Source organism: Pistacia vera, unplaced genomic scaffold (assembly GCF_008641045.1).
Source record: "Pistacia vera cultivar Batoury unplaced genomic scaffold, PisVer_v2 Contig312, whole genome shotgun sequence".
Classification (NCBI taxonomy): Eukaryota; Viridiplantae; Streptophyta; class Magnoliopsida; order Sapindales; family Anacardiaceae; genus Pistacia; species Pistacia vera.
The window spans coordinates 342,557-366,613 of NW_022196127.1; the positions used below are offsets into that span (position 1 = coordinate 342,557).

The 24,057-nt window shown below is 36.5% G+C and overlaps 3 protein-coding genes across 3 annotated transcripts; 2 read left to right on the forward strand and 1 right to left on the reverse strand.

Annotated features, from left to right (window-relative positions):
- The first annotated feature begins 7,219 nt into the window (after window positions 1-7,219).
- LOC116136409 (casein kinase II subunit alpha-2-like) lies at window positions 7,220-10,495 on the forward strand. Its single transcript, XM_031422127.1, has 7 exons — window positions 7,220-7,273; window positions 7,392-7,511; window positions 7,695-7,760; window positions 9,063-9,145; window positions 9,363-9,426; window positions 9,521-9,589; window positions 10,250-10,495. Exons 1-7 carry the CDS (start codon window positions 7,220-7,222, stop codon window positions 10,307-10,309), a joined length of 516 nt encoding a protein of 171 aa, XP_031277987.1. The 3' UTR covers window positions 10,310-10,495.
- Window positions 10,496-11,798: 1,303 nt separating this feature from the next.
- LOC116136384 (uncharacterized protein At2g23090-like) lies at window positions 11,799-13,065 on the reverse strand. Its single transcript, XM_031422101.1, has 3 exons — window positions 12,910-13,065; window positions 12,767-12,807; window positions 11,799-11,934 (listed from the first exon to the last, which is right to left on the reverse strand). Exons 1-3 carry the CDS (start codon window positions 12,983-12,985, stop codon window positions 11,815-11,817), a joined length of 237 nt encoding a protein of 78 aa, XP_031277961.1. The 5' UTR covers window positions 12,986-13,065; the 3' UTR covers window positions 11,799-11,814.
- A 1,063-nt stretch (window positions 13,066-14,128) lies between these two features.
- On the forward strand, window positions 14,129-15,061 carry LOC116136410. Its single transcript, XM_031422128.1, has 3 exons — window positions 14,129-14,276; window positions 14,381-14,818; window positions 14,862-15,061. The coding sequence occupies exons 1-3, from the start codon at window positions 14,129-14,131 to the stop codon at window positions 15,059-15,061; spliced, it is 786 nt and encodes a 261-aa protein (XP_031277988.1).
- The last annotated feature ends 8,996 nt before the right edge of the window (window positions 15,062-24,057 follow it).

Here is a 24,057-nt window from a genome sequence, read left to right on the forward strand (position 1 = left end):
ATCCACACTTCTTCAATCAAAATCAAAGCACAAATAACACTAAAAATCCACAACTCACTCAAACAATCAAAATCTCAGATTTAAAACTCTAATAATCAAAATTGATCAATTAAAAGTTTGGAGAACTCGAAATCTTACCAAACCCAAGATGTATTCACCACCAATTTAACCAGATTCGGCCTAGATCGCAAAATCCCCAAATTCTTGAACCTAAGGGTTTCCAACGAATTTCTTCAAATTTTCATAGAGATCCTAGTTAAAATGAGTTGTTTTGGTGTTTGTGAAGGTTAAAGAGTGAGGAAAAGTGATGGAAATTCACTGGAGAAGCTCTGGATTGAAGATGAAAAAGTTAAGCTCTCGGATGTGTTTGAAGCTTTTCGCGAAAATAAAGAGTTGCGGCTCACTATTTATAAACAGCAGTTTTTGCTGCGGTGAAGAACAAATTTTGCCGCTGCAAAGTTCTTCATTTAGTTAAAAATTCAACCCAGTCGATGCCGTAGCAAAGAAATATTCTTTGCCGCGGTGAAATTTTCCAAAGAGTACTTCGCCCCGGTGGAGAAAGTGCTTTGCTAGGGCGAAAGTTCCTTAGTTAAAATTCACTCAACCCTTTCTGTCACAGCGAAGAAAGCTGTAGTGAAAAATTCCAGGGAGTACGTCGCCAAGGCGAAAGTTCCTTAGTTAAAATTCGCTTAACCCTTTCTGCCGCGGCGAAGAAAATTGTGTTGCCGCAGCGAAAAATTCCGGGGAGTACGTCACCCCGGTGAAGAACAAATTTCATCGCGGCGAAGTCTGGTACTTTTTGACTTACGTTTTGTGAAAAAAGTGCTTCAGCATGGTGAAGAAAATATGTCGCTGCTGCGAAAACTGGAAAATTTTCCCTTTTTCGCCTTAGTTTGAAAATTCACCTGAAACACCCAAAACACAAAATCAAAAGCATTCTAAATCATAAGAAAACTAAACAAATTCAAATAACAAAACAAATGAAAAACAATTGAAAACACTTGGGTTGCTCCCAAGAAGCGCTTATTTATAGTCGGAAGCTCGACTTTCTCAAGTCTTCATGTCGGGATGTCAAGTCGAATGGGGAATGACTTGCAACTCATCACCCCATCAATGTATGGCTTCAATAACTATCCACTGACCATAAATGTGCCCTTTTCTTCATGTGACACCTCTACCGCCCTGCACGGGTAAATTCTTGTAACTATGAAGGGTCTGGACCATCTAGATTTAAGTTTTCTAGGGAAGAGCCTAAGTCTAGAATTATACAACAATACTTTCTGACCCACTTCAAAATTCTTCTTCCTGATATGCTTGTCATGCCACCTTTTTGTCTTTTCTTTGTAAATCCGAGCACTCTCATACGCTTCTTGACGGAACTCATCGAGTTCATTCAAAGTCAGCATCCTTTCCTCCATAGCAGCTTGTAAGTCCATGTTTAGCTGCTTGACTGCCCAGTATGCCTTATGCTCTAATTCCACCAGCAAGTGACATACCTTCCCATAGACCATCCTAAATGGGGACATACCAATTGGAGTCTTAAATGCAGTGCGTAGGCCTATAATGTATCATCTAATTTCCATGACCAATCCTTTCTAGATGCATTAACTATATTCTCTAGAATTCCCTTAAGTTCTCTAATCTACAGTTCCACTTGCCCGCTAATCTGTGGATGGTATGGTGTTGCTACTCTATGTTTCACTCCATATTTTCCCAACAGCGCATCTAATTGCCTATTGCAAAAATGCGATCCTCCATCACTGATGATTGCCCGTGGTACCCCAAATCTTGAGAAAATGTTTTTTCTCACAAAATTAACCACCACCTTGACATCATTGGACGGCAATGCAACTGCTTCCACCCATTTCGATACATAATCCACTGCTACCAAAATGTATATGTTCCCATAAGACTTTGGGAAAGGATCCATGAAGTCAATTCCCCACACATCAAACAACTCAACAACTAGGATACTATTTAACAGCATCTCATCGCTCTTTGAAATATTTCCACTCTGTTGACATTGATCACATTCTTGAACCATCCGGAAGGCATCCTTGAAAAAGGGTTAGCCAATAAAATCTAGATTGAAGGACCTTAGCCGCTGTCCTAGTTCCTCCAAAATGACCACCTACTTCTCTCTCATGGCAATACCGTAGAATACTCTCCATCTTTTCTTCCGGTACACACCTACGTATCATCTGATCAACATAATGTTTGTACAGAATTGGTTTTTCCCAGAAGTAATACTTTAAGTCAAAGAAAAACTTCCTCTTCTGCTGAAAGGTCATGCCATTCGGAAGCACTCTCAATGACAAGTAGTTTGCAAAATCTGCATACGACGGTGCTTTTTCCACTCTCGTCAATTTCTCATCCGGGAAAGTTTCTTTGATATGGGGTTCCTCTTCACTTCCCTGAATTGGTCATTCAATCCTTGACAAATGATCCACCACTACATTTTCTGACTCCTTTATCTCGGATCTCCAGCTCAAACTCTTGTAGTAATAGGATCCATCTTATCAGCCTCTGTTTTGCTTCTTGCTTTGCCAAAAGATGCTTGAGTGTTGAATGATCCATGTAGATTATCACCTTATCACCTAGCAAATATGAACAAAATTTTTCAAATGCAAAAACCCAACTAATAGCTCTTTTTCAGTAGTGGTGTAATTTAACTATGCATTAGTGAGTGTCTTGCTAGCATACTGAATTACATGCAACACTTTGTTCTTTCTCTGTCCTAAAACTACTCCTAGTGCAAAATCACTAGCATCACACATCAATTCAAATGGTAGTCCCCAATCGGGAATTGCACTGATAGGTGCAAACATTAATAATTTTTTTAGAGTTTGAAAGACATGCATGCATTCATCATTAAAATTAAAAGTAACATCTTTAATCAGTAAATTGCAAAGGGGTTTAGAGATTTTAGAAAAATCCTTGATAAACCGTCTATAAAACCCCGCATGCCCCAAGAAACTCCGAACTGCCTTAACATTTGTAGGCGGTGGCAGCTTCTCGATCACTTCTGTTTTTGCTCGATCCACTTTGATGCCATCCTTTGAGATTTTGTGACCGAATACTATTCCTTCCTGTACCATGAAGTGGCATTTCTCCCAATTGAGCACCAAGTTCATCTCCTGACATTGCTGCAAAACAAATGAGAGATTAGATAAGCAATTGTCAAAAGATGAACCAAAAAGAGAGAAGTCATCCATGAAGACTTCTATGAACCGTTCCACCATGTCACTAAAGATAGACAGCATGCATCTCTGAAATATGGCCGGTGCATTGCATAATCTAAAAGACATCCTTCTATAAGCAAAGATGTCATAGGGATAAGTGAAAGTTGTCTTCTCTTGATCTTCAGGAGTAATGGCAGTTTGATTATATCCTGAAAAACCATCCAGGAAACAATAGTAAGCATGCCCTGCCAATCTCTCCAACATTTGATCGATGAAATGAAGTGGAAAATGATCCTTCCTTGTCGCTTCATTCAATTTTTGGTAGTCAATGCACACTCTCTAACCAATGACTATCCTAGGTGGTATCAATTCATTGCTCTCATTTTTTATCATTATGATACCTTCTTTCTTCGGAACCACTTGCACCGGGCTCACCTATGAACTGTTTGAAATAGGATAAATTATGCCGGCATCTAGAAGTTTCACCACCTCTTTTCTCATCACTTCCTTCATCGAAGGATTCAATCTCCGTTATGGTTATACCCTAGGCTTGACATCATCTTCCATAAGTATCTTATGCATGCAAAAAGATGGAGAGATGCTTCTAATATTCAAAATAGTCCAACCAATTGCTGATCTATGTTCCCTTAACACCCAAATCAATCGCTCTTCTTCCAATTTGCTCAACCTTGCATTGATGATTATTGGGAAGGTTTTGGATTCACCAAGATACACATACTTAAGGTGAGAAGGTAAAGGTTTCAATTCAAGTTTTGGAGGTTCTTCCTTTCTTTCCTTTTCCTTCTCTTTCTCAAAATCAAATTCCTCAAATTCTAGATCTTGGCTCTCAACCATCGGCTAAAGTGCTTCCAACAATCTGGCACATTCATTCTTTGCCGGCTCACCTACCTCTATTGTTTTCAATTTGGCAATACATGATTCTAGAGGTAGTTACAGAGTGTTTTCTTCAATAGCCTCTGCTACTAGTTTATCTACCATGTCTACACTAAAGCACGAATCCGACTAAGATGGAAATTTCATAGCCTCAAAAACATTAAATGTTACTGTTTCATCTTGGACTCTTAATAGTAACTTTCCTTCTTACACATCAATAAGAGCTCTTTCGGTGGCCAGAAATGGTCTTCCCAAAATGAGAGGCATTTCCTTATCCTCTTCCATGTCCAATACAACAAAGTCTGCCGGAAAGATAATCTTGTCCATCTTCACCAACACATCTTCAACGATACCTCTCGGATGTTTGATGGATCTATCTGCAAGCTATAACAACATGGTCATTGGCTTCACTTCACCAATTCCTAATCTCTTGAAAACAGAAAAAGGTATTAGATTGATGCTTGCACCTAAATCACATAAAACTCTATCAAAATAATGTCTCCTATAATACAAGGGATAGTAAAACTCCTTGGATCTTTGAGTTTTGGCAGCAGCTTCTTCTGGAGAATAGCGCTGCACTCCTTCTTGTGCATCATTATTTCCTCATCTTCTAACTTTCGTTTGTTTGATAAAATCTCTTTGAGAAATTTCGCGTAGCTTAGCATCTGTTGCAATGCATTTGCAAAAGGAATGTTAATGTGCAGTTTTTTAAATATTTCAATGAATTTGGAAAACTACTTATCTTAATTCTTCTTTTTGAGTCTTTGAGGAAAAGGCACAAGAGGAGTGTGATGTGCTAACTTTGGTGGTATCTCGGGGAATGGCAATTTCTCTTTCTTTTGTCTTTGCCACTCTTCTCGCTTTTGTTCATCTTCCCTAGAACTGGTTAGTTTCTCTTCAGAAACTATTTCTTCGTCAACTTCCTCATCAGACTCTTCCTTTTCCCTTGATGGCCTTTCTTCTTTCCTTGATTGTTCCACCTTTTCCAAGGCTATCCCACTCCTCATAATTATTGTATTTGCTTGCTCACATGGGTTAGTCACTGTGTTGCTTGGTAGGGAACCTTGTAGTCTCTCATTTAGCTTATCAGCCAATTGACCCACCTGTACTTTCAAGTTCTGAATGGATGCCCCTTGGTTTCTAAAATTCATCCTGGTCTCGTTCACGCAGCTTGTGGTCTCTTGCATAAACTTCCCAAACATGTCCTCCAATTTTGTCACTCTTTGCTCTCTTGGTTGATTGTTCACCCCTACTTGGTTCTTTGGCAATGCTCTTTGGTTCCATTGATTGTTCTGCTGATTCTGTTGATTCTGATTGCCCCAAGATTGGTTTGGATGATTCCTCCAACTAGGATTATATGTGTTGGAGAATGGACTGTTTGGTTGCCTTTGATTTCCTGCCAAATAGTTAACCAGTTCTGATGGTGAAGACGCTGAAGCAAACGTGTTCTCCACTTGACATTCACTGCTCACATGACTACCTGCACAAAAATCACAAGTTAGTTGAGGTGCTTGAATAGAGTTTACCTGCATATTTCCTAACTGTTTCTGAAGTGTTGTGAGTTGGGCTGAAATGGTCGTGTATGCATCAACTTCATGAAGACCCTTAGATTTCTTTGGCTACATCCTCTCATTAGGTCTTTGATAGTTGTTGCTTGCCAATACTTCAAGTAACTCATAGGCCTCTTCAGGTGTCTTATTTTGCAAAGCTCCTCCTGATGCTACATCCATCATAGTTTGCACATTAACCATCAATCCGTTATAAAATGTTTGGACTTGCATCCAAACTGGCAACCCATGGTGAGGACACCGCCTCAGTAATTCCTTGTATCTTTCTCAAGCCTCATATAATGATTCAGACTCTTCCTATAGAAACGATGTGATATCATTTTCATCTTCGTTGATTTTGCTGGAGGAAAGAATTTGGTCAGGAACTTCTGTACTAATTCGTTCCATGTTGTGATTGGTCTTGATGGTAGTGCCATTAACCATCCCTTAGCTTTATCCCTCAATGAAAACGAGAATAGTCTTAATCTGATGGCATCATCTGACACTCCGTTTGACTTGAAGGTGTTGCAAATCTCTACAAAGTTTGCAATGTACTGATTTGGATCTTCCTTCAAGTCTCCCTTAAACTGTACCGACTGCTGGATCATATAGATGATTGTCGGCTTTATTTCGAAAGTGTTGGCTTGTATTGCTGGTCTAGTAATGCTCAAACCACTGCCATCAGTTGTGGGAACTGAGAATTCCCTTAATGTTCTATTTTCTGCCATTTCAACAACTATGGCCTCTGGTTCAACTGTAGCTTCTCGTACTCTTCTCTCGTTAAGCCTTCTAGCGGTTCTTTCAATCTTTGGATCAACAGGAACCACTGGCTGATGTCTTGCTCTTCACATAAACTACATAGAAAGAGAGAAAAAAAAAAATTGAGATCACAAATCAACAGAAAAGAACAACAAAAATTAAACTAACAAACAATTAGAACAAAAAAAATAAAATAAAATAAACTCCAATCTAGCTAACACAAGAAAAACTCAATGTTAACACAAAAATCAATCCCCGGCAATGGCGCCAAAAACTTGATGCGTTGTTACTACAACATGCAAAAATAGCAAGTGTACTAGTTGCACAAAGTAATAAAGTGATGAGTGAGTATCGTTCCCATGAGGATTGGTTGCTAATCACTGATTTTCCTAATTGTTTTCAAGTTGGAGAAACCGAAATTGTTTGGATTTGTGGGAGAGATTAACACTTGACTAAAAACAAAGTTTACTAAATATTAAAAACGAAATAATGAAAGCAAGATTAAAAAGCAAGAGTAATATCAATTTAAACAAACGGTTANCTCTTGGGATTTACAATTCTTGGAGACATAACTTTCCTGAAAATGAACTAGGATTTTCTCTGTTGAGCAGCTAAACTAAATAGTAATCTATTTATTAAAATTTCTAATCATATCAATCTCAAAGAATGAACTCTGAACAGCACTGGCTGAAGTTTCTGGTAGAGCCTTGTTGTACACCTAGGCCATCCACCCTAACACCTGTCATTCCACTTGCATGCATTTAACAAGTTATCTTTTGAGCATTTGTGGCAAAAATTCAAATTTCTAATTTTAAACCTTGGGTGAAGTATTGGATAATGCTGTCATGTACCATTGCTTCTATTTTTCTTTTGATTAATATTGGGTATGCAGTAAGTGTGCTTGTGGGTGGTTTTTGGGCTAAGTTGTGGAATTTCCATTTATGATTTTCACATTGTGAAGGCCCCTTTAAATGTTTATAATTCATACTGCTGATTCATCTTTTTCAAGGGACTGAAATTTCTTTTCTCATTGCGCAGATACTTTAAGGGACCCGAACTTCTTGTGGATTTGCAGGACTATGACTATTCTTTGGATATGTGGAGCCTTGGTTGCATGTTTGCTGGAATGGTAAGGGTTGCTCTTGCTAGATTCTACTTGTAATAATGTAAAATTTTCACTTGAAGTGCTATCTACTCTATGGATTTGGTTTTCAGTGGTCTTTTTCCTTTGTTCTCTTTTATTTATTAAATGTTCTTAGAAGAGAAACATGAATCATGCTTTATTTTCTCATTATGGTTATTCTTTTTGTAGATATTCCGAAAGGAACCATTCTTTTATGGTCATGACAACCATGATCAGCTTGTCAAAATTGCTAAGGTAATGCCACTAGCATACAGTGAATTCATTTTGCAATTCATGGAATATGATGGTTAATTTGTTGAGATGCTGGTGAAATATATTCATTATTTTTTTATATTGTTGTGTATCATAACATATCTTCTAGGATTGTTCAGTGAGCTGGAATTTATTTTCGGTACTTTATTTGGCTTCAATTCCTCTTCTAGTTTCTTTTTGGCATGTAACTATATCAGTAAAAAAATTTCATTAATATTTAAAAAAAATTTGTTAATTATATGAATTTGGGTGTTTATACACTTATGCTGCCCTATTGCATATGCATATGCCATAAGAATTTTTATCTCCTCCAATTTCACTATTTATTTTTCTATCAACTCAATTCTCCTTGACTGCAAGTCAATCTTTTGGGCTAATACCCAGATCACTCTTTTATGATTCTCTTGCTATAGTCTATTAAATGGCTGATTGTTTTGCATTTGCATTAATTATCTATTAGAAATTTGTTGTAGTGTTCAGATTGGCTTATACTGTCATACGTAAATGCATATTTGGAACATAAATTTCTGTTTAAACTATGAGAATAAGACATGTAAACTACAATAACCAGGTTGTAATCACCCTGTTGAAAGGTTCTATCAATATAGCATGCAGTAGTCACTAAGCAGGATGTCTGCTATAGTATGATTGCTTTAAAACGAACAAACTTGTAAATCTTGACAGGTTCTAATGCTGTAAGTGAGATTTACTTCTTCAAATTCAGCTGTCTTCGAGGACATTCCCAGAAATTTTGGATTAGTATAATGACACATTAGGTCCAAAATTACGGCCTATTGGCGGAGGTATATTCTTTTTATTCTGCATGGTATGGTTTACACAACCAGGCAGAGTGTTAAGTGTTGTTATTTTGAGAGCCCAATGCTCAAGAATTTCCCTTGGTGAAGTGGGAAGTTACTAATTTTTAAGGATGGGAATCAAGCCAGCTGAAGCCAAAGATATGATATATTGTGGCCTAAAACTTTAATATACACAGTTTGCTGTGTTAACAGTCCAATGAATACTGGTTTGAATATTGTGTCCTAATATTTTTTGGTACCAGTACATGATCCATTTGATGATTTTGGTCCTCTTAAAATTGACTGGTGCTGCACTGCCTGCATGTTTCAATATAATTCATGTATGATATTGGCACTATAGGCATACATATATTCTATATACATTTCACTGCAGGCATTACCAGGCATCATTTGTTTGTGAAATGAAATCTTGATGAGCAAATTTGATGCCATAGGGCTGCTGTATGATGTTTTTGATGCATTTCAGGTGCTGGGAACTGATGAATTAAATGCATACCTGAACAAATATCATTTAGAGCTTGAACCTCAACTTGATGCACTTGTTGGGAGGTATACTGAACATGAGTTTCTTCCTTGCTTTGATTTAATCTTTCATTATACCACAAAAATGTAATTACCTTAACATTGATCTTCTGTGGGAACATCTTGTGTGCCCTGTGGAAGGATGGAAGTCTCAAATAGGATTTAATTACCTTATCTAAATAGATCAATAGATGAAACTTACATATCCTCAATTTAATTGATGTGTTGATTTAATATTATGCAGGCACAGTCGCAAGCCTTGGTCCAAATTTATTAATGCTGATAATCAGCATCTGGTTTCTCCAGAGGTCAGTTGTCTTTTGCTTGTGAAAAAAACCTGCCAAATCATTTTTAGTTTAGCCCAATAATTGATACTCATTCTTAAAGGTATTTGACATGCAGGCTATTGATTTTCTTGACAAGCTCCTTCGTTATGATCACCAGGATAGACTAACTGCCAGAGAAGCAATGGTAATTTATATTAGCTATTTGTTACTTGCCTCTGTTTTCTTGCATGAATATTGAGTTTGTATGTTGCCTATCTTTTCTTTCCATTTTTTTTGTCGATTTCCTCTAGACCAATTGTCACTCTGTCCCTTCAAAAAACATTTAGTGACTAATTGTAGGTTGAAAAGTTCGTGGTATTATGTGCCACTAAACGACTTCCTTATTTACTTTCTGTCTCTATTATCATCCACTAGATGCCAATTTTCACAAAGCTTGTGTCTGATTTGTTATTTCATGTTCTTGTTTTCTACTTGTCTTTGGTAAATAGTACATGGTTGGCTGTTAAAAGCATTAATTTCCTATATGATAGATCAATTTGTTTAATTTTGACCGTCCAAATTCAAAGTGCTCCTCAGGCTGAGGGTCCAGAGTTTCTGTAGAATTTAACTAACCTTTGCTTTGTATAAGATTTAATCTGTGTTCTAATTGACATGAATTTGATATTTTTCATTCTTTGCCCACTCCCTCTCTCTCACTCTCCCTCCCTGCAGCAACGTAACAAGTACAACAGAAATAATGTATTTTCATCTTTTATTTTATTGTTAATTTTTTTTTCTGCAAACTTTTGTTGGCACTTTTGGTACTATGATTCACGGGTGTACTAATTTGTTGCTTCAAATGCAGGGCCATCCTTATTTTGCACAAGTTAGGGCTGCAGAAAGTAGCAGAACACGGATGCAGTAACCTTTCTGATGGTGTTGCTGGGCATTTGAGAAATGTAATGTGCTTACAATCACACACTTTAGAAAACAGTCTTGGCTGCTCGTATCATTATTGTCCGATTAAGGGTTGTGGATAGCTGTTTAATGTTTGATCGAGTTAGTTTGTAAGACAGATCTCAAAACTATTTTTACCCTTTGTGTTTCCCTACTTTCTTTTTGGTTGCATTTTTACTATCTTCTCGAGTGGGAACTAAATTAACAAATTAAAGCTAAATAAAATAATAGCAAACGACAGATCATTGTAAAAGTCTGAGCATTTGGTTTTGCCATTTTAAAATAAGTTATTAAATTTTAGAAAATGTTTTAGTAATTTAGGATATCAAATAGACATACCCGAAAGAGACAGCTTAAACAAATCTGTTCTAGAAACAAACTGAACGTAATGTTTCATGAGTTTTTAACCAAAAAAATTGTATTTTGAAAAACAGGTCACTGCATGCCGGAAATTCAACAGGCGGGCTCTCAAAATGTTGCAAAAGCTTTTAACATATGCTGGAAAAAATGTAGCGAAAAGACATTATTCACTATGCTCCTTCAAAGACCAGAGGGCCGGTGCACGTAGTGATTACAAACCATGGAATGTATAATGCATTCACAATTCTATCCATTGTCCTTTTAACTACTTGACACTAAGGGTGTTCAAAAAAATACAAAAACCAAATCGAACCGCTAACCGAACCGAAAAACCGGTTAACTGAAAAAACGGTTCAATTACGGTTCGAAAAATTCAAAAAACCGAATTTTCGGTTCGGTTACCGGTTCGAAAGAAATTAGAAACAGTTAACTGAAAACCGGTTTTTCAAATATATATATATTAAATAAATAAATAATAACCTAAACTAAAATAAATCTCTAATTCACTCAATCTAAAATCCCAACCCAAATTTTTTTTCTTAGTTCCCAATGTATTGTCTATATTTACAATTAAATTTAGGACAAAATTTTAAAAAAAAAATGTTTTATAAAACAAAAGGGGAAAATCGGTTCAAAATCGGTTAACCACTTTTTTTAAAACGGTTAACCAATTTTTCGGTTAACCGGAAAACCGGTTCGGTTTCAGTTCGAGAATTTCCCCGAACCGAAAATCCGGTTCGGTACCGCTTTTGAACACCCCTACTTGACACAATTTAATCTTACTTAGAACATTAATGAAAACCATGGTGACAAAGTTCAGAGCCAATTTTGCAAATTCGGCTGGACGATCACACTAATATAGTCTCTTATAATTCTTACACCACCCTTACCTTTAAGGTAAGTCGGAAAACATAGAAAACAACAGACAAATTATGCAATTATCATTACACACCAAGTTCCACAAAAGGAGATGGTGATCAACCGGCCCCTCTCTCACATACACAAACACATTCGACTAACTAGTAACTGCGTTGAGTACTGATCTGAAAATATTCTGGGATGAAATGCTATACATAAAGGGAGATGATGTTCCCATGGTATTTTCCAACTCCATCACTTCTTAAGATGAGGGAAGCAAACATTAACATCACTTTTAGGGTGCTTTGCTTCAGCATGTTCTCTGCACTTCACCTCTGAAGTTGTGCACATGAATGTCTGCATGCACACCTTGCACTGCATTTGCAATTAATCAAGATAATCAAATTATCAGAAAGCAGCAAGACAGAATGTCCTAGGGTTATATTCAACATAAATAAAACAGTATCATACGGTATAACTATACTAGAAAGAGTGAACCCAAATACAAAATATAGATCAAGCCTGTTAAAAAACAGAATGGGGAAAGCTAGCACCACTGATACCTTATAGTCATATGTAATGCACAAAGGAATATTACCACAGCTAATTATAACATGTTAACAAAACTGCACAATATGCTTGAATGAAACGAGATTCTCTACAAAATAAATCTCAAGCAGATTATCAGCAAAGAGAACTTTTCTTATACAAGAAAAACAATCCCTAATGAAATCCCAATTTCTTCTAGTGGAAAAAAGAAATTGCTACCACAAATAACTTACGGTGAAATCAAAATCTTCAAATATATGTCTCTAACATTGAAAACTGGTATTAACAGAGTAACAGACACCATAAAGCTATGCGCAGCCAAAAAAAATTAGAAAAGAGTACTTGGCAAACCCAACCCCACGTGTTGAGCGAGGAAGGCTAGGCTATTACCAATCAACCATGATTCCACTGTTCAAAGAAATTGTGTTCATTGCACGTTAAATAACAATACTCACTATCATCTAAATTGAGTCTAACATAATCTTCCAGTCAACAAAAACAACATACATTATAAACCCCCATCAAATAGGACCAACAAAACAACCACAAAGATGACAATAAATAACTAAATGATTAAAAAGTTAAGAAAAACAACTGAAGTGCATATATTAAAGCAAATCAATTAAGAAATTTAAAGACAACAGCACAAAGAAATTACCTGGATCGTCATCGCTTTCTTGTTCGAATCCAATTGACTTCCTGGGAAAATTCAACAGGACAGAAACTACCTTGAACAGAGCCTGTATTATATTAAAAAAATTTAAAACAAAAAATTGCGCGTAAGAGAGAAAAAAAATTGACCTTTGCCGGAGGCTTTTTGTTTCTCCAAGTTCTTCTCACGTGCCATCTTGGCTTTTTGGCCGTTGCCTCCTCCCATGGCTGCCCTATTGAACGATCGGAAACCCTAATTCGCAAACAACTGTAAATCAAGAGGCATATGATTGAATGAAAGAGTTATTGCGCTTTATATTTGTGGTTCGGAGAAAGTGATTGTGTGTGTCTCACCCGCAGGTCGTGTACTGTCCCCAGCCAATTGTATTGCACCGTTGTGTTTTTATTTGTACGCGCTCACCTCAACTGAATGAGCTACTCTTATTGGTTCTCAGTTGGTCTCGGTCAACTCTTAAATTGTAATTATTCACCTTGTTATAAGATAAACAATAGATTATATTTTATTCGTTTAAGAAATATATTTTATTTGTAACTCATTTAGCTACAAGGGCTATGTTTGTGTGTGTGTGTGTGTTTTTTTTTTTTTTTTGACCCGGGGTGTTCGGGTTAACTTACGGACACCTTAATTAATTCCTCAAGACTCTAGAACTATCAGCTGAATAAGAGTTCTAATGTCTACTCTTATTAACATGTTTTTCTTAACTTATATTTTGAATACTTTTGTTGTTTTTAACTTAATAAGAACTTTTCTCTTTTTTCTAAAATTAAGTGAGTGGAACACACGGTTTTTCAAAATGAAGGTATGAGTTTGTATTTAGGTTAAACCGTGGGAATGGGGGTATATGTAATGAGTAATACTATACATGTAATATTTTTGTACAGTATTATGTAGTAAAATATGATTAACTAATTTTAAATTAAAAATAAACTTTTGCTTACTAATCTTTTGTCCAATAATAAAAATATCATATGTATAATATTTATGCATATATAATACTCCCTCTGTTTCAATATAAGTGTCGTTTTAAGTTTTTACACAGCTTTTAATGAAACAATTTTATCTCTCCCCAATTTAACTTTTCTCTTGATTTTGCATGTGGGAAAAACTTTGTGTTTCCCACTGCACACATAAGTGAAATATTGAAATAATTTAATATATATATATATTGTCATTTTCTCTCACCTATTATTAACCTACTTCCATTTTTTTTATTCTGTTCGTCTTCGTCACTTACTTTTCTTTTACTCTGTTAATCACTCATTCCCATTTCTTTTATTCTGTTCATCCCTCACCATGACTATCTCTTTTTGCTGACTTTCATCTCTGTGATTTTGTTCGTCATAGACCATGGCCGAACAATGTAATAGTAGAGGTGTGCCTGGGGAAATTGATTTGAATGTTCTTCCAACATTAGAAGCTACAAATGAAGTTGATGACATAACCGAGAAAGTTAATACACATGTGAGCCAGAAAAAAACCTCACAAATGAGCAAAGGCAAGCAATTTTTGAATCTCTATTGAAGCGAAGTGTTAATGGACAATTGAAGAAAAACACTACATCTGAGGTGGCTCAATTATTTTCAATTAGTATGCGTATAGTCCAACGCATTTGGCAACAAGGAAAAGAAAATGAAGTATTGGATAACACTAATGTGTTTAGCAAAAAGGCACTCAATTGCGGGCGCAAGCGTCATCAAATTGACGTCAATCAATTTCAAAATATTCCATTACGAAGAAGGACGACATTGAGGTCTTTATCTGCTACCACAAATTTGTCAGTGACAACGTTGTTTAGGCGGTTAAAAGAGGGCTCCATACGTCGTCATTCAAATTCTATAAAACCTTTATTAAATGTGGAAAACATGAAAGCTAGAATACGCTTTTGTTTATCGATGATTGAACATGGCAACAACCCCAATTGTTTGAGGTTTGTAACCATGGAAAATATTATTCATGTTGATGAGAAGTGGTTCTACAAGACAAAGCAGTCAGAGAAGTATTACCTCCTTCTTGACGAAGACAAGCCTTTACGCACATGTAAGAGTAAGACTTATTACTAAAGTCATGTTTATGGTTGCAGTGACACGCCCAAGGTTTGATGAATCAGGGAATGAATTATTTTCTGAAAAAATCGGGGTATTTCCTTTCATAAATAAAGAACCTGCAAGGAGGAGTAGTAAAAATCGTTCTGCCGGAACCATGGAGACTAAAACAATCAATTCTATCAATAAAGAAATTTATCAATCTTACATAGTTGAGAAACTGTTGCTGGCTATCTGAGATAAGTGGCCAAGAATTGATGCAGGAATCCAATATTTATCCAACAAGACAATGTGAAACCTCATATTGGTTTGGATGATGAGTATTTTCAAAGTAATACTACTAAGGATGGCTTCGACATACGTTTGATTTGTCAACCTCCGAATTCTCTAGATATGAATGTTCTAGACCTTGGTTTTTTAATGCGATATAGGGACTATAATACCAACAGGCGCCCAACTTTGTAGATGCGCTCATAGAGGCTGTTTAGAAGTCATTTGATGAATACTCGCCAACAAAATTGAATCATACATTTTTAACTTTACAGTCATGTATGATTTCAATTTTGAAAGCCAGAGGTTCGAACAAATATAAGGTTCCGCACATGAAAAAACATAGGTTGGAGAGACAAAATTGCCTTCCTAGGCAGTTAGATGTTGACCCCGCGTTAATTGGAGAAGCAATTGCACAATATCAATAAGTGTTACAATTGACCTATCTAGTATTGTAGACTATTTTTGTTCTGTCTATGATGTTCATATGGGTTCTAATAAGATATTGTCTTTTAGGAGTAGTTTGTGTTTCCTTTTGGATTTTTTTTTTTTTTTTTTTTTTTTTGCTTTGCTGTCAAGAAATTCTATTCCAACGTACAAGAAAAGAACTTGTTCTATTTTGTAATATAAGCTTTTATTATGGTAATATATAAGAATAAGTCCAAACCAAAGGACCCTACAAAGTCACGGTCCTTGAACAAGCCCAAGAAAAAAAAAAAAAAAAGGATTAAAGTCCTAACAAAACATGTAGTTAGTCTAAGAAATACTAGACAAAAAAGGTCAGCAGTTAAAAAAGCAGGCCATCTAGGCACAAAGCAAACTGCACAATATATAAATAAAGGTACACAGCCAAAAAGTCTAAAAACTCCAACCACCCTCAAGGAAATCCAAAAAAAGCTTCAATCCCCAACTACTAGAAAAACCAAGACTCACCATAGCAAAACTCCTGCAAAGCACAGACCCAAGGATAGGAGAAAACAAGCAGCACCTCCTGGCAAGAATGGAAACTCCAACAAAGAAGGTTTTGTAATCAAATCCATGACCTGCAACTTGGGGCAGCCACATGCCCTTCTCAACACCAAAGGCCCCGTAGCATAGGCTAAAACAAAACATAGGCAAAAGTCACAAAAATTGAGCCAAAACCCAAATAAAAAGTAGCAACCGACTGAGAAAAACTAAAACACATAAAACACCCAACAATCACTCTCACCAAGGAGTACAAGGCTCGATCATCTCCTGGCAGCCATGCGAGCCATAACATCAGCGAACATATCCACACTAACAGACACTTTATAGACTTCGACATATGTAAAGGAATCAAGCAAATCACCCAATACACATTTTTGTTCATCATTCCTATTAAGGCTGTCAATTAGTTCTTGAGAGTAGGACAAACATTGGACTTCTTTAACACAATTTTCACGGGCAACACACAGTCCATGATACAAGGCAAGATATTTGGCATGTAGTGTATTAGAAGCTGACACATACTGTTTCAGTAAAGCCAAATTTCCACAGCGTGTATCATGCATTACAATGCCCACTGCTGATTTTTCCTGGTTATTCCAAACTCCAGAAATTTCAATTTTGACAATCGGTCTTGATGCACCTTCTACATTATTTTTTGCAACATGTACTATATTAGAGAAAATATTGTAACTAATTAACTGAATTGATGAAAGCAAAAAAAAAAGTGTATTGACATCAACCAAAGAAAAAATCAAATAAAACCTCCACTATTGATATCCACCATTCCAGATTGATTTGCAATGCTTGTACTGCCTTCGGTGTCAATTAATTTAGCCTCATTGTTGATGCTATGATTATCTTCAAAACCTAATCATTCATAAATTAAAGAGTCAAATGAGTCATGCAACAATGTACCGTTATCACTTTTAAGAATAAATAACCTTAAGAAAACACAAAAAAGGCACTTACATGATAACGGCACCCATATCCTCATTTGTTCTAATTCTTCATTCGAAAGTTTACGACTCATAATCTCCACTACGTTTACAGCCTGATGTATTTACAGAACCTCGATTTGCAGAACACAATAATGCAACAACATCAACCACAACATTTTTTCTTTGTCGCACACATTTTACTTCATAAACAAACAAAGCACAAAATAATGGCGACAATGCAATTAAATGCTATCAAAGCAAGGAAGAAATACCTGCCACTCAACCGTCTTTCGGACTCCTAGATTGAGTAATGACAGAGTCACAACATCAAGGTCTGACCAAATTGAGCAAGGGCAGCCACTTCACGTTTGAGAATCTCAATAACCTAAACAAAAATGCAACTTTATCTTTTTTTTTAAAAAAAAAGGAGAGGTTACAGAGTACACGAGATCATAGCATACATGCTTTTAATTGAAATGTGCTTCCTTTCTTTTTGCAGGTTCTACAATCTTAGTAGATAAAGAGAGAAAGGAGATGAGGGGCGGAATAGAGAAAGAGAGAAATGGGACATCGGTGATAGAAAATGTGGAAGAGAGGAGATAGGGAAAAGATAGCAAAAAAGAGAGAGGAGATGTGGGCCATAGAAAAAAGTGGAGAGAGAAGATGAGAGGCAGAGTAGAGAAAGAAGATGTGGGCGATGGAAAATGTGGAAGAGAGGAGATGAGGGGAAGAGATAGATAAAGAGAGAGAGAGAGAGAGAGAGGAGATGTGGACCATAGAAAAAGTGGAGAGAGGAGATGATGGACAAAGTGGAGAATGGAGATGTGGGTCAAGAAAAGACAACGTCATTTAATTTGAAAAAAATTAACACCCTCAAAACGACATATATAAAAAAACAGAGGGAGTATATAATTAGGCTTTGCCTATTGTTTTTTTCTTTTTTTATCTAACGAAGGTTGTACCATTAATCAGCATAGCAAGCGGATGCTTGTGAGTGATGTGACCATGCATGCCCAACAAAAGCAGCTTTTAGAATCTATCCAATCCAAGCTATGCCAGCCATCAATTGTGAATGAATAAATAAATTATAAAGGGACCTTAGTGGTAAGTGAAAAACTTATGGCTGCGGACCGTGCAGTTGTATGTAGCATTGTATTGAGTTATTTTTTTGGTATTGTATTTAAGTGGATTTGATAGAATTGAATAAAATTATTATTGTCACGTACGGTTAGAAGAGGGCAAGAGAGGTAACAATAGTGTCGAAGTATGCCAAGAAAAGACGGAGAGAAAGTCTTAGCTTATAAATTGTATTTCTCACTTGTGTATTGCTTGTACAGAAAGTGTCAATTTATACAAAAATTGTATGCTATGTAAGAAAAAGTTTAATTACAAAATCATGAGATTAATTGTAGCATTACACAATCAAGGATAAGATTGTGTCTATCAAATGTAGCTGATTTAATTAATTCCATCCATCCAGCTATCATTTTAATCAATCCCATTAAGCAAGCCAAATCTTCATTTCATATATCAACACTCCCCCTCAAGCTGGTTAAGAATATGTGAATGTTGTTTGTGACTTAAAGGTTTGGTCAAGATGTCAGCTGACTGATCTATGGTTCATATGTGTTCAGTCTTGATCATCCCTTCCTATATTTTATCTTTGACAAAGTGGCAATCAATTTCTATGTGTTTCATTCTCTCATGAAATACGGGATTGGCTGCAATGTCATTTGCTACTTTGTTATCATAGTAAAACTCAACAAGTCTTCTTATCTGAATATCTAGATCTTTTAACAACCCAATGATCCATGTGATTTCGCATGTGGCTTTGGCCATTGCTCTGTATTCTGCTTCTGCTAATGAAAGAGAGACTCTTGTTTGTTTCTTTGTCTTCCATGAGATTAATTATCCCCCTAATTTGATGCACAAACCAATGAGAGATCTTCTTGTCATAGGACAAAATCCCCGTTCTGAATCACAATATGCTTTGAGACTCAAGCTTTCTCCTTAAGGTAAGAGAAGTCCTAACCCTGGGCATCCTTTCAGGTATTTGAGGACCTTTGTTGTTGCTTCCATATGTGATTGCTTCGAAGCATGCATAAACTGGGTGAGAATCTAGATTGCATAGTGGATATCTTGTCCTATCATTGTCAAGTAGATGAGATAACCAACCAAACGTTGATAACTAGAACTATCTTCAAGGGGTGGATCAGTTTCTGAATCTTGATTAGTAAACTTCAAGTTTTGTTCCATGGGAATAATACTGGGCTTACAAGCTGATAACCCTAAATTTGAGATTAATTCCATTACGTATTTCCATTGCCTGAGAGATACTCCTACTGAGGATCTTGCAATTTCAATGCCTAGAAAATATTTGAGTGCTCCCAGATCTTTGATGTAAAACGACTTATTGTAATTGCTCTTTTAAGGTTTTGATGGCAACCTCGTCATTTCTTGTGATAAGAATATCATTGACATAAACTATAAGATTGATGAAGGTTTTACCTTGATGTCGAGTGAAGAGAGCATAATCATGTTTGGACTGTATGAAGCCTATAGAAGTAAGAGCCTCTGTAAATTTGGCATTCCATTATCGGGATGCTTGTTTTAGTCCATAGAGGGATTTTCGCAATCAACATACAAGATTCTCCCCCTAATTACAAAGACCCGGTGGAATGTCCATGTAGATTTTTTCATCGAGGTCCCCATGGAGAAATGCATTATGAACATCCATTTGATGAATTTTCCAATTACAGTGAGATTCCACAAAGAGAAAGGCCCGGACAATAACATATTTGGCCACAGGGGATAAAGTTTCCTAATAGTCGAAACCTTCTCTTTGAGTAAAACCTTGGTAACCAATCAGGCTTTGTATCATTCCACCGAACCATTTGCTTTGTATTTGATTTTGTATACCCATTTACAGCCAATGGGTTTTCTGTGAGTGAGTTGAGCAACCAGATCTCAAGTATGATTTGTAGCAAGAGCATTAAGTTTTGCCTCCATAGCAAGACGTCATTGGGAATGATGTATGGTGTCTGAATAGGAGGAAGGTTATCTGTCGGTAGAAATGTTGCTAATACATGCCCTGTGTTGAGGAGATAAAACTGTCAAAACTGACATATGTAGATGTGGGATAGGCAATACCTGTGGTGTTGGAACAAATGTAATCAGAACTCCAAACAGGTGGTCTGAAAACCCTAGTAGATCGTTTGACAAGTATTGGTACAGTACTAGGTGGATCGGGACCATCAGGAATGTAGCTATTTGAGGAATCCTCTACTGTAGTGGTGGGTGGAACATTTGTGGTATCTTTAATTGATTCCTCTTGAGGAATATCAACTGTTGGTGGAGGTTGATATTCTAGAATGGGGATGAGTTTTAGAGGAGTACCAGTGAATGACTTAGGATCAGTTGGATCACAGGCAAGAGTAAGAGGCACTGAGGTAGATTCCTTTCCAAGATCAAAGAGTGGGAAAATATCTTCATGAAATACCACATCCCGACTGATCATGAATTTCTGTAGCTCGGGATTGTAGAGATGATACCTTTTTTGCAACATTGGATATCCCATAAAGATACATCTTGTGGCACGGGGCCCAAATTTGTCACGTGGACCAATTGTTGTCGAATAACAAAGACATCTGAATACCTGAAGATGACTGTTGTTTGGCCTTTTTCCAAAAAGTAACTCATAGGTTGTTTTTTCCCTCAAGCACCCAGGTGGGCATCCGATTGACCAAATAGGTGGCAGTGATCACACATTCTTCCTACAAGTTTATGGGTATATGGGCTTGATGTTTGAGGGCTCGGGAAGCTTTTAGGAGATGACGATGTTTTCGTTCCACCACCCTATTTTGTTGGGGAGTGTAAGTACATGAACTCTCATGTAGAACTCCTTGAGAAAGAAAAATGGTTAAACATTATTTGTTGAAAAAATCTAGGGCATTGTCGGTACAGACTCTATTGACCTTTGTGTGAAACTGGGTTTGGACCATTGACAGGAAGTTTTAGATGTGGGTAACGGCCTATGTTTTTTATTGCATGAGGAATACCCATGTGCCCCTAGAATTATCATCAACTATAGTGAGGAAATATCTTGATCCATCATGATTTGGAATGTGATAGGGTCCCCAAATATCTAAGTGAATTAAGACAAAAGGAGTGTTTTTGGAGGAAGTGTTTAGGTGAAAACGTACTATTGATTGTTTAGGTGAAAACAAGTTACAGTAGGACAAGTGGGACACTTTGGTTGATGGATAGATGCACTATGACCCAAACGTTGATGAAAAATAAAAAGTTTGTATTGATATTTGTATTAAATAAATATTTGTATTTATTTGTAATACAATTGATAAACTCTTTATTCTAGATAGGAAATCTAAAAGAGGGCTCCCAGTAGTATAGGTCATGATGAGCTTTACCCAAGCTCATTAGTTTGCTAGTCAAAGGGTCTTGAAATAGACACATATTAGGCAGAAATTGTAGAGTGCATTATTATCATGGCATAGTTTGGACATAGATATGAGGTTGAAATCAAATGTGGGAACAAGGAGGACATTGTTAAGCACTATTTTTTTTTCTAGTATCACAGTCCCAATATGTGTGGCTGAGGTGTTATTGCCGTTTGGTAAATGGACGGAGATTGGAGTGTTAACGTGTGTATTTGGAAAAAAAAAACTTGTGATTGCAAATAATATGATCATTAGCCTTGAGTCAATTATTCAGATATCTTTGGAAGCATAATTGTGAAAAACAAAAGATGTACTTGCATATGTGATGTAAGCATTGCTGGTAGATTTATTGAGCATCTGGATAAGCTGGTTGATTTGTTCAGGACTAAGCACAGGAGTTGTGGTGTCATTTCCTAGATTCTGATTGGTACTCACATGATTGGCAGTAAAATTCCCTGATTTATCCTTTGGACAGCCATGTAATTTCCAACAATTTTCCTTGGTGTAGTTGCGATGTTTACAATAATCACAAAAGAATTTATATTTACTTGATCTGGATGAACCAAGGCTCAAGGGAAGAAAAGAAAGTTTTATAAACATGGAAAAGGAAAACATCCTGCCTGCCAGGAAGAGAAACATAACAAAAGTGAAATGCTATAACTGTGGCAACAAGGGACATTTTACTCGCAATTGTAGCGAGCCGAAGAAGGTAAATTACTTGTTTGCAAAAGTAAGTTTTATAAATGTTTCCAGTTCCATTTTTCTAACTGAATCTCATCCTTTGTGGACTGTAGATTCAGCAGCAACAGACCACATAGCGAAAGACAAGAGTGCTTTCGTGGAATTTCGACGAATACCACGGGAAACAAAATGGATATATGTAGGTAACAATTCAAAAGTGGAAGTTAAAGGGATCGACACATGCAAATTGATCATGCGTGGAGGTCGAATCCTATACCTATATGATGTATTATATGCACTCGATATTCATCGAAATTTGATTTCCGTGTTAGAACTTATTAAACTAGGTTTTAATTTAAACTTTTCCAGTATTGGTGTCTAATTATTTTTGGACACAACATACTATGGTTGTGGTTATATTTCTGATGGTTTTATCGTACTTGACATTGCTCATAATTATAGTAATGCTTGTTTTTCCTTCATTACATCTTCCAATAATGATGATGTGAATGTATGGCATGCACGGCTTGGCCATATTGGCCAACAACGAATGAATATACTAGCAGGAGAAGGCTTGTTAGGAACCTTAACAAAAGTAGACTTGACTACTTGTGAACATTGCCTAGCTGGAAAAACAGCAAGAAAACCATTTGGAAAAGCGATAAGAGTTGAAGTTCCATTGCAACTAATTCATTCTGACATATGTGGTCCAATGAATGTGAGGGCTAGACATGGGGCTGTTTATTTTATCACATTTATAGATGATTTCACTCTATCTGGTTATGTTTTTTTTTATTTCTCAAAAATCAGAAGCTTTAGAATGCTTTTAGAAGTTTAAAAACTTAGTTGAGAATCAATTAGATAAAAAGATAAAAGTTCTACGAACCGATCAAGGTCGTGAATATTTATCTGATCAGTTCAGAATTTTGTGATAAAATGGGAATAGAACGTCAATTAACTATTCTAAGAACTCTGCAACAAAATGGTGTTCCAGAACGAAGAAACAAAAAACTACTTGAGATGGTAAGGTCTATGATGGCACAAGCAAACTTACCATCACCTTTTGGGGTGATGCCTTATTGACGCCACATATATTCTCAATCGAGTACCTTTCAAATCTTTACTACTACACCATATGAGTTATGGACAAATCGGAAACCCAATTGAGTCTCCTGAAGCCATGGGGATGTGCTACCTATGTTCATGACTTCCCATAAATATGAAAAATTAGGTTCAAGGGGAAGAAATGTATCATAAGATACTCAGAACATTCAAAGGGATACGTCTTCACAGGAGAACAAGAAAGTGTAGCATTACTGAGTTTGAATTACGAGATATCATTGATATGTTTATAAGTCCTAAAACACTTGTAAACATGAGTGGACAAGATTAAAGTCCAAAACAGCTAATTCGGTTGAATCAAAGAGTTTCATTCAAAGTCCTAAAACACTTGGATTGTGGAATGTGGAGCATTGGAGGAGATTCGACCCAAGCAAGTTCCAAGGGGAGAGAGAGCCCAAGCACTTCGGCCCAAACCATTCCAAGTCCAAGCCCAACAAAGGAAGCTCAGTCTACCAAGAGAGAAGCCCAAGTGTTGAAGTGAACCCATTCGGCCCAATTCTCATTCCAAAGGGGAAAGTCCACTTAACCCTTATTGGATCATTTGCAAGATCTTCAAGGCCCAATCTCTTACACCCTATTAGTAGACTTGATTAAGATCATTGATCAAGTTTTGGGCTAATAAAGTGAGTTTTTTCAACTAATGGGGTGGTTAAGACATGAACCCTAGAATTAAGGATCATGTCCCTTTTGCATTAAATGGGTATGGCCTTTTTTTTGAATGGAAGGCTTGTAATTATTTTGTGTAATTTTTTATTTTTCATTTTCTTTGATTGTAATTGTTGATTACACTTTTAACC

What these genes read in the sequence shown, in the direction of transcription:
- LOC116136409 (XM_031422127.1), top strand. Translation starts at nt 7,220, where the DNA reads ATGCTGTCATGTACCATTGCTTCTATTTTTCTTTTGATTAATATTGGG. An exon ending in TGATTAATATTGGGTATGCA is followed by an intron (nt 7,274 to 7,391) that starts GTAAGTGTGCTT and finishes ATCTTTTTCAAG; the next exon opens with GGACTGAAATTTCTTTTCTC. An exon ending in CTTGATGCACTTGTTGGGAG is followed by an intron (nt 9,146 to 9,362) that starts GTATACTGAACA and finishes AATATTATGCAG; the next exon opens with GCACAGTCGCAAGCCTTGGT.
- LOC116136384 (XM_031422101.1), bottom strand. Translation starts at nt 12,985, where the DNA reads ATGGGAGGAGGCAACGGCCAAAAAGCCAAGATGGCACGTGAGAAGAAC. An exon ending in ACAAAAAGCCTCCGGCAAAG is followed by an intron (nt 12,808 to 12,909) that starts GTCAATTTTTTT and finishes GAATTTTCCCAG; the next exon opens with GAAGTCAATTGGATTCGAAC. An exon ending in AGAAAGCGATGACGATCCAG is followed by an intron (nt 11,935 to 12,766) that starts GTAATTTCTTTG and finishes TTGCAAATGCAG; the next exon opens with TGCAAGGTGTGCATGCAGAC.
- LOC116136410 (XM_031422128.1), top strand. Translation starts at nt 14,129, where the DNA reads ATGGCCGAACAATGTAATAGTAGAGGTGTGCCTGGGGAAATTGATTTG. An exon ending in AACCTCACAAATGAGCAAAG is followed by an intron (nt 14,277 to 14,380) that starts GCAAGCAATTTT and finishes GTATGCGTATAG; the next exon opens with TCCAACGCATTTGGCAACAA. An exon ending in AGACAAGCCTTTACGCACAT is followed by an intron (nt 14,819 to 14,861) that starts GTAAGAGTAAGA and finishes TTATGGTTGCAG; the next exon opens with TGACACGCCCAAGGTTTGAT.